Source organism: Labeo rohita, chromosome 17 (assembly GCF_022985175.1).
Source record: "Labeo rohita strain BAU-BD-2019 chromosome 17, IGBB_LRoh.1.0, whole genome shotgun sequence".
Taxonomy (NCBI): Eukaryota; Metazoa; Chordata; class Actinopteri; order Cypriniformes; family Cyprinidae; genus Labeo; species Labeo rohita.
The window spans coordinates 4285339-4296171 of NC_066885.1; the positions used below are offsets into that span (position 1 = coordinate 4285339).

At 34.8% G+C, this 10833-nt stretch overlaps 1 protein-coding gene across 1 annotated transcript; it reads right to left on the bottom strand.

Annotated features, from left to right (window-relative positions):
• Positions 1-12: 12 nt before the first annotated feature.
• Positions 13-10699, bottom strand: vsnl1b (visinin-like 1b). The gene is made up of 4 exons (XM_051133310.1): positions 10436-10699; positions 7585-7751; positions 4617-4832; positions 13-1705 (listed from the first exon to the last, which is right to left on the bottom strand). Exons 2-4 carry the CDS (start codon positions 7744-7746, stop codon positions 1508-1510), a joined length of 576 nt encoding a protein of 191 aa, XP_050989267.1. The 5' UTR covers positions 7747-7751; positions 10436-10699; the 3' UTR covers positions 13-1507.
• Between the last annotated feature and the right edge of the window lie 134 nt (positions 10700-10833).

Genomic DNA, 10833 nt, shown 5'->3' on the forward strand with positions numbered 1-10833 from the left:
CAAGCACCTGCCTTCTGAAAACAACCCATAGATAGTTTATTGATTTTAATCACAATGTCGTCAGTGCAACTGTTACATACCGAGTTGAAGACATGCCACAAATAAAACACAAACCTCATATTACACAATTAAATGACTGCTTCAATTTGGCTTTACCGCATTAGGTACAAATATTTACAGGGCAAACATATACACTATTCATTGGGCAGTTGCATTTTACAAAGTTGTGCCTATTTTCCTCCAAAGGGACTCACAGGATGCGAGATCTGCGATGGCGTATTTGTAAAGTCTCAGGAGAACATAACATACGGAGGATACAAAATGTTGAGAATAAAATAACAAGGGTACTGGAAGTAATTGAAAAGTTGCTTCTGAGGGGTGCAGCTAAAAACCATGGGTATTGGAGTAGAAATACTGTTTTACAAAAAACGGTTGAATAAAAATGCAGCACGCTAAGAGTAAACGTGTACCGAACCCACTTAGGATAAGGTCTTGTCGTGATACCAGGGGAAGCGGATCCATTGCTAAATGCCCTCCAGGGAAAAAGTCGCTTAAAATGTTATATTGCCCTTTCTGTATTATTACTAAAACGAATTCACAGGCAACCATTCATGCATGTGACGATGATACCGCGCAATGTAAACAAAAGGAAAGAGTGTAACCCAACAAGAACGATGTCAGCGGTGGTCGTTTAACATTAAGAGGAAGAAGCATTGGATTTAGACTGGTTATACAGGTTATCAGGTCCTCGTGTCAGTGCAAATATGGCGAAAACAATGGCAGATGCAAATAATGACTGGAACGGCTGGAACATGTGCCTTACAGAAAGCGTTTACCACACACATCGTACGTCTTTAAGAGGAAACATGCACCCGAGGGAGGACATCTAATGGATAGATGAGCAACAAATGTAAATCTCACACATTAGTATTGTTATTGATACTATCATTTATATAAGGCCTCCCTTGTATTATTCGTCAAGGTTGCCGAAATGAAGAGAGAGAGTAGGTTTTTACACTTAGGACATGCATGCAAATAACTTACATTTATATTCTCAAGTACAAGCACGTTTGGAAGGAGGGCTGCATAAGCCTCTCGGCCCTCCTCGAGTATTTCGAGTATTGAAGTTTCGACAGACTGATTTCTTCGTAACATTTAGCGTGACGCGTTTCGGTTCCCAAACGACCGCGTGAAGTAGAGCAGTAAACGTAGTGCGTGTGTTCGGAAGTATTGCAGCTAGAAATGAAATACGGCGGAGCACTTCACTGACGATGCGGATGCGTGAAAACAACTGGACTCGTTTGATTTACACGTCTCACGTTGTTGCATGTTGGAAATTAAACGGATATACTCTAAACTCTTTAGCAGTTAACATTCTCATGCATACTAGTTGTTTCGATCACAAGAAGAAAGTTCATTTAAAAGTAGTCCAAACATGTTACTCTTGTGGAAATGAGAGTGGAAACGGATAACTCGTTCAGTCCGGAGCATGCTCGCATGCGCAGCCTCACTTCTGCATGTCGCACTGCAAGAGCAGTACGATGGACGGGTCGCTCTTGGCGGCTTCTTTGAACTCGTCTAGTGTGATCTGGTCGTCGTTGTTTTTATCCATCTTGCTGAAGATCCGATCCACTCTCTGCTCTGGTGTCAGGCCGTCCTCGTTCATCTTCATCATTATCACCGTGCCCACCATTTTATAAATAGCCTTCACACAAACGGGAAAAAGAAGAGACTCGGCTTTAATGACACGACGAGGAGGCGTTAAGATGGCCAAGTGTTTGCACTTAAATGGCCTTCTGATTTTTTTTTTTTTTTTGCTGTTTTGCCATTGGCACTTTCCATAAATATCATACATGTTAATTTTAAATGAAGTTGAAGTGTGTGATTTCTGCGCCACTAGCATCACCGAGCAAATGACGTCCAGCCCCGTTGAGTCACTCAAACATAAGGATCGCAATTCTGATGCCGCTAGTGGTGCGGACGTCACACACCTCACCTTTAAACAATTAGTGAATTAGAAATGATGAAACTAAAATAATCAATTAAGGATGAATCTGCAACCTTGTTACTCATTATTGTATTTATTTATTGTTTCATATTTTTTGCTCAAATCTAAAAAATTACAGTGTCTCTGTTTGGACATGTACTAAAATAAATAATAAAATAAAATAGTAATAAATAAAATAAATAGAAAATTAATCGGCTTCACCTTTAAAGCATTGGTAGCCTTTTCTGTTATAAGCGCTATTAGGCATGATTAAATTCTCCCATTTTTTTGGGAAATAAACACAATTAATTAAGGCTAAACCTCCAACCTGGTTACTCATTCTGACATGTTTTTTTTTTTATTAATTGTATTTATTATTTATTATTTATTGCTCAAATATCAAAATTACAGTGTCTTTGTTTGGACGTGTTAAAATAAGTAGTAAAATAAAGTTGTAATAAACAAAATGAACAGAAAATAAATCAGCTTCATCCTTAAAATATTAGGCTTTTCTGGTAATGAGAATTATTAGATATTACTAAATAAATTCTCCCATTTTTTTTGGGAAATAAACACATTAATTAAGGATGAAACCCCAACAAAGTTACTCATTCTGACATGTTTTTATTAATTGTATTTATTTAGTATTTAATATTTATTGCTCAAATATCAAAATTACAGGGTCTCTGTTTGGACGTGTGCTAAAATGAGTAGAAAATAAATCGGCTTCACCCTTAAAATATTAGTAGGCTTTTCTGCTAATGAAAATTATTAGATATTATTAAATAAATTCTCCCATTTTTTGGAAATAAACACATTAATTAAGGATGAACCTTCAACATAGTTACTCAGTCTGACATGTTTTTATTAACTGTATTTATTTAGTATTTCATATTTATTGCTCAAAATTACAGTGTCTCTGTTTGGACATCTCCTAAAATAAATAATAAAATAAAATAGTAATAAACAAAATGAATAAAGAATAAATCGGCTTCACCCTTAAAATATTAGCAGCCTTTTCTGTTATGAGAACTATTAGATGATTAAATAAATTCTCTTATATTTTGGAAATAAACACATTAATTAAGGATGAACTTCAAATCTAATTACGCTTTCTGACATGTTTTAAGTAATTGTATTTATTTATTATTTCATATTTATTGCTCAAATATCAAAATTACCGTGTATCTGTTTGGACAATGTGCTAAAATAAAAAATAAAATTGTAAAAAACAAAATGAGTAGAAAATAAATTGGCCTCACTCTTAAAATATTTCTCAAATATTAAAATTCTTTTCTGACATATCCTAAGTTTTTTTGCTGCAAAAACCTTCATAAAAAAAATAATAATAAAAAAAAAAACAGCATTCTATTTTGTTATGAGAACTATTTGGTATGATCATGCAAATAGTTTTCAATTTATTGAAAATAAAAGCAGTATTTTAGGATGCATCTTCAACCTTGTTGCTCATTCCGACGTTTTAATTTATATTTATTTATTTCTGCATTTTTATTGCTAAAATATCAAAATCACGTTTCCAAAAATTGCAGTTTATTTAAAATAACTAAAAATAAATAAATTAGCTTCACTTTTAAAGCATTAGATTATTTTGTAACGAGAACTATTAGATGCAAATAATTTTCTTGAATTGAATAAAATGAAAGCATAATAATTTATCATAACAAAAGAAAATGATAACGAACCTTCTTACTCATTCTGACATGTTTTATTAATTCTATATATAATTTATTTATTAATTTAAACAGATTTTCTACAATCTTTTGGAAATAAAAGCACTAAATTAAGATGATCAAGATGAATCTTCAACCTTGTTGCTCATTCTGACTTGTTTTGATTTATTGTATTTATATATTATTTCATATTTATTGCTCAAATATGAAAATCACAGAGCTTCTGTTAATGAATCTTTTTGTCATTCTGACATGTTTTTATTACTTGTATTCATTTTATTTAATATTTATTTCACAAATATCAAAATTACACAGTCTCTGTTCTGACATGTCCTAAATTTTGGTTGCAAACTTGCAACCAAATCACTTATTTTATTTAAAGCATTAGAGGCTCTTTATTTTGTTGAGAGCTGTGAGAGCTATTAGATATAGTCATACAAATAGTTTTCTTTTAATTTATTGGAATTAAAGCATACTAATTTAACATAATAAAATAAAATTATAATAATTATCCAACCTTGTTACTCATTCTGTTTTTATTACTTGTACATATTATTTATTTATTATTTTATATATTAAAAACTTTTTTTTTTTTTTTTTTTTTTTTTACATAAAAACACTCATTTAAGATGAATCTTTAACCTTTTTACTTATTTTAATTTATTTGTTTTATTTTATTTTAATATCCTTTATTTTATACAATTTTATATTGCTTAAATATCAAAATCACAACGTGTCCATTTAGATGTCCAAAATATTGGTTGCAGATATTACAAACCTCAAAACAAATAAATAAATTAGTTGCTATAATATTTAATTTGACCTCCTTTTTTCAAACATTCAAGCTTTGTTTTGTACCCTATTTATGGAAAGTGCTCATATAAACACGGGTTCATCCACTAGTGTTCGTTTCATGCAAATAAACAGATTTTCTTTACCTCTATAATCTCCAACATCTCCACTCGAGTGATCTTGCCGTCTCCATCCAGGTCATACATGTTGAAAGCCCAGTTGAGCTTCTGCTCAAAGCTTCCCCGTGACGTGATGGACAGGGCGCAGATGAACTCTCTGAAGTCAATAGTGCCGTCTCCATTCTTATCAAAGGTCCTGAACGCATGCTGCGCAAACTTCGACGCGTCACCGTAAGGGAAGAACTGCAAGGGGAAAAAAAACAAGATTTCAGTCTGTTGATTGGTTTGCCATTGTAATGTTTTAAATAATAATGAAGGTCTCAAACTGAGACTGTATTTAAGTTTAAAGCCCAAGCTTGTGAATCTGGACAAACTATTAGAAATAGCTTTGTTTGATTTTCTGTGGAACGTAAAGAGAAAATCTGATTCCGAAAAATCTTCAAGCAGTTATTTCATTTCATATTTTAGTGACCTTGGCTGTCCAGTTTTAAAAAACAAACCTGAGCACTATTGTCCAAGTATTCTGAAGTCGTATAACAGATTTGGTTGCGCAAAGGTCTCAAACCTAGTTTTATTATTCACCAAAAATAGCTGCAGTCCAAGATTGTTAGTGAATATCAACTGGCATTTCAGTCACAAAGCTCACATGCAGCTTTGAATGACTTGGTATACTCACATGCTGTTCAACTACGTGCTTTTCTTTATTTTTTGGACCTTAGTAGATGTAATAACTTCTATCTATTCTATCGTCTGCCCACATACAGCTCTGGATTGACACAAATGTTAGTAATTAATGACGGCGTTTTCATTTTCGAGTGAACTGTTCCTTTAAGAGGGATTTATGAATGCTTATTGATTTTCATGTCTGGATTTTCTACAGCAGCCACAGCAGGTTCTGTTCTTTGCTTCAGGTTCATTCTTCGGCAATTCATTAAAAAATAAGTGGGCACCGCGCAGTGGGTACAAGTACATCTAACAGTGTGTTTTCACTGAGGTCCTCACATCTCACAGCGTCACAGTCATTCCATGAATAAAATTTCACAGACGACCGCTTTGACTGTAGTTTGTGCTCCACTCCAGTAAAATGTGTAACCCTACTGTCCCATGTTAAACATACTATGACACTCACTTTCTTTATTTAATTCTCTCTTCTCCTTTTCACCTTTTTATTAAAAACATCTACAATTTGTCAAAACTTGGTTATTTTCAATACAAAAATTATATTGCTTGCTGGGGTGTTCTGAATCATTGCCATGTTTTCTTTAGGCCCAAGTTTTTTCACCCTCTTCTCCTTTTTCCTGACCTTTTATTTTTTTTTCAAAACCTGCATGCTTATTTTCAATAATGCTTAAAGGAGAAGTCCACTTCCAGAACAACAATTTACAAATAATTTTCTCACCCCCTTGTCATCCAAGATGTTCATGTCTTTCTGTCTTCAGTCATAAAGAAATTATGGTTTTTGAGGAAAACAGTTCAGGATTTTTCTGCATATAATGGACTTCATTGGTGCCCCGATTTTGAACTTCCAAAATGCAGTTTAAATGCGGCTTCAAAAGGCTCTAAATGATCCCAGCTGAGGAAGAAGGGTCGTTCATTCAAAAAAGATTCGTTCATTTTGCTGAACGAGACTCAAAGGTCCGAGTCGGTAAAATGATCCGAACTTCCCATCACTACTACGAATCACGTCTAAGTTCATCGTCTGTGTACTCCGGCTCAAAAAGGTAGAGTATGGCGGAAAACTCCATCTTATTTTCTCCTACAACTTCAGAATCGTCCAACATCGTTGTACCTTTTTGTTTGTAAACAGCGTTTGACTTACTTGCTCTTTCTTAGACTTCGCTTTGTAAACACTGGGTCTGTGGTTCCGCCTACGCTTCGCATGACTTTTCGATGTGATTCAATAGTACGTTGAACGTGCATCCCAGAGCCTGTGCTACACAAGCTTTTGTGCTTAAAAAGTATACAAATTTTTATTTTCCATAAAAAATGACCGATCGTTTCGAGGTAAGACCCTTATTCCTCGGCTGGGATCATTTAGAAGCCGCATTTAAAGTACATTTTCAGTTCAAAATCGGGGCACCAATGAAGTCCGTTATATGGAGAAAAATCCTGAAATTCTTTCCTCAAAAACCATGATTACTTCACGACTGAAGACAGAAAGACATGAACATCTTGGATGACAAGGGGGTGCGTAAATTATTTGTGAATTGTTTTTCTGGAAGTGGATTTCTCCTTTAAAGTAGAATGCTTGCCTTTTTTGTTGCTGTGTTTATTTTCATTTTTTACAGTCCCCAATTTTCCTGACCTTGATCTGTATTTTTTCAAAACTTGCATGGTTTATTTCAGTAATGCTTAAAGGAAAAGTTCAAATTATTTCAAATTTGCTGGTTGCTAAAGTGTTGCCACGCAATTGCTAGGGTGTTATAAAGGGTTGCCAATTTTTTTTAGCTCTCATCCTATTTCCTAACCTTTTTATTGAATTTATTTTTTTTTCACACTTTGCATGGTTGAATGGTTACATTCAAAGTAGAAAGTAGAATTTTAATATTTCATATTTTCTGCTTGCCATGGTGTTGCTCTGCGGTTGCAAGGGTGTTCTGGATAGTTGCCAGGTTTTTTTTTTTTGTTTGTTTGTTTTTTTACAGGCCCCAGTCAAAATGGTGAGAAAAAAAAATCTACTAAAGGACTGACACATCTCAACATGACACATTATAGTTCATCCGAAAATGCCATAATTTGCTCAACCTCATGTCATTTTACACCTGTTTGACTTTCTGTCTTCTGCAAAACACAAAAAGCAAAAATTGCAGCCCATAATATATAGAAAACAATATAAGATATCTTTTTTGTTCAACAGAAGAAAGTCAAACAGGTTTAAAACAGCATGACAGTTTCCATTTTTGGGTGAACTCTCCCTTTAAAACCTATTAAAGCCCCAAGTATGAGCTCTAGTAATAGTGATGTTTGACTTGACTAAAAGCCCATGGTCTCTCACCTTAACATAGAGCTGCTGGAACTCCTCCAGGTTTAGTCGACCGCTAGGACAGTCTTTCAGGAAGCCCTTGTACCATTGCTTGAGCTCATGTTCATTAAACTCTGTGTTCTTCACAAGGTCCTCCATCACCTCGGGGGTCAGTTTGCTGTTCTGTTTTCCCATGATTACTGCATTAGAAAGAAAGAAATAATATGGTTATATGGAAAAATAAATAACTAATATGGTGTTAGAAAGTTCTCCAGTGTAGTTGTAGTGATGCTCTAATGAGAGATGCAGCTGTCATCTTTACAATTATTTTCTGACAGCCGCTCTGCTCCTGAAATGAAAATCTGAGTTGAATTTTAATCCATCTATAGGAATTGATCACAAAATAAACTGTCATGAAATAATGTTTTTCTAATTAGTGGTTGATCACACATTTCAAAAGCACATTTTGGTCATCTATATCAGCATCAACCATTAAAAACAGCTTATTAGTAATACAATTCAATAATAGCAAATAGTAAGTACACTGTAAATAAAGAAAACACTATTTAAACTTTTCAGTTTTGAAATTTCACATTTCATTTAATGTTTACTTGTGTTAATTTGTAATAATCTGTGAAATTGACTAGCAGTTTTTGAATGATAATTGTTTCTACACAATTTTTTTCAGACTACATAAATTTGCTGAATTAGCACTTACACTCCTAGTCAAAGGTTTTTGAACAGTAAGATTTTTAAGGTTTTTAAATAATTCTCTTCTGCTCACCAAGCCTGCATTTATTTGATCCAAAGTACAGCAAAAATTTTAAAAGCAGTAAAATTTTTACATATTTTTACTATTTAAAATAACTGTTTTCTATTTGAATATATTTTAAAATGTAATTTATTCCTGTGATCAAAGCTAAACTTTCAGCAGCATTACTTCAGTCTTCAGTGTCACGTTATAGAAATTAATACTTTTATTTAGCAAGGATGCTTTAAATTGATCAAAAGTGATGATGAAGACATTTATGTTACAGAAGATTTCTATTTCAAACAAATGCTGTTTATCTGAACTTTCTGTTCATCAAAGAAACCTGAAAAAAAAATCTACTCAGCTGTTTTTGAGCACCAAATTAGAATATTGAAATGATTTCTGAAGGATCATGTGACTGAAGTAATGATGCTAAAAATACAGCTTTGAAATCACAGAAATAAATTATATTTTAAAATATATTCAAATAGAAAACAGTTATATTAAATAGTAAAATATTTCAAAAAATGTTTCTGTTTTTGTTGTACTTTGGATCAAATAAATGCAGGCTTGGTGAGCAGAACAGTCTTCTTTAAAAAACATGAAAAATCTTTTGACTGGTCGTACACTAAATATTTATTTTAACTAAAATTGTTAGAAAGACAAGGCTGTCTGAAGATTTTAGAAATGACTCTATATGTCCAATATCTTGGCAACGACCACTTAATCTTGACAAATTAAATGAAATAAAAATGATAACTTATTTTACTAGTCATTAAGGCGAGGACCAAAAACAAACATCCTTAGTTATAATGAAAAGTGCATTGTCAGATAGGCTTTTCTCAACTTAAGAGCTTTCTTGCAACTGCAGGTTGACATTTGTTTACTTTAAAATATGAAATTGAAACTACTGCACCAGTCAATTATTTGCAACTATAAGGTAGATACATGAAAAACGATGCAACATGATGTCATGCATATTAAATTCTTTAAAATATAAATGCACGTGTATATTTACAACTAGCTTCACGACTCAATGCACACAAAGTGCTGGTTATAAAATTCTGAACACAATGTTGTCAAGTGTGATCATCTGGTCGCAAGCAGCCTGCCTGTGTTGTGCTTCTCTAAATAGATCAAAGTCACAAGAGTTTATGTGTAAATGGGCATCAGGTAAAATAGGCTACAAACGGGGAGGGGTTGGAGAGGAGCTTTTTTATTTCCATGTGGAGCGTCTGTCTGTGTTCGCAGCCTCTCCTGCATCAAATGCGAGCTTGAAAAACACATTTGATAAGAATGCGGCTTTAATTAAAGACAGTCAGAATTATTACCCACGACCCAATCGTCACTCTTATGTAATAGCACTGAGGCTTTTTCAAGCACCAATGGCTGAACGAATGACCTTGAGAAGGGAAACCACTGGGAAGCAATGCAGAATAACGATCCGTGATCTCAAACGGAGGAATTACTGGACTTAATGACGAAGATCTCACCATCACCATCTGTGCATTTGCTTTAGATGCCATTTATACATCACGAGGCTTTTGACGTGACTGAATATGGGTAGAATAGATTTGCATATACATATAACCGACCCTACTGAGACGTAACATCCCAAACGAGCATTTTAACGTGTTTTAGTGATGCAGCAGTGTAAATTTAGTCCATTCCGACGGAGCCCGCAGAGAAAAGACGCAGTCCCTTTTGCCAGTGCATTGCACTGCGCTCAAATCACATCAAAAATCTCTCAAGTGAGGCTGAGAGCATCAGTGCATCTCTCAAATTCATTACACAACACCAAAGGTTTGTCTGTGAGCAAACGGGGAGTAGCAAGCAACCAGTGAGCTTTTGTTGCAATTGTGTCAGTGTCTGTCAAACGCATCAAATACACTCACAGTTTTAATTAAAGCCTACTACACCCTCAACCTGCGCAAAGTGCTCAAATCAGGCCACGTACTGATAATGCATGCGAGTAAACGTTTTCCTTTAGTCACTCGTGCATGCATTCATTCATTCACACGATCACCCATTCACCACAGGCGCCTGTTAGATCGTTTCTCTGCATTAAATGGCAAAAAAGAAACGCGCATAAATGTCTCACAGCTGCATATGCACGCATGCATCGCCTCTTACCTTCAAGTAACGCGTTAGAGGCTGATGGAAATGCGCTGGTGCTCGCAAGCCGTCCGCTTTGGCGTGTATCGAACCCAAATTCCTCGGATTCGTCGCGTTTACTGAACGCCAAATAATGTGTAAAGGTGATTCCAGCTGACACGAGCCCGCTTCCGTCTGTGTGTGTGCGCTATGCGACGCAAGACATGCGGCATGCAGCGAGCATCACCACCACACTATGCTGCTCCTCGCCTGCGTTTGCGCAAATTGTATGCTTGCAACCCTGCTCTTAGGGAGCTCGTGTCAGTAAACACTCTATTAACCATCGTATGCATGCTTTGCATGCGAATCTATTGGTGAACGCTCTTTATTACCTATTGTAAATTCTCTGTTTGGGTTCTCGGAGACTCCAGTGCGGT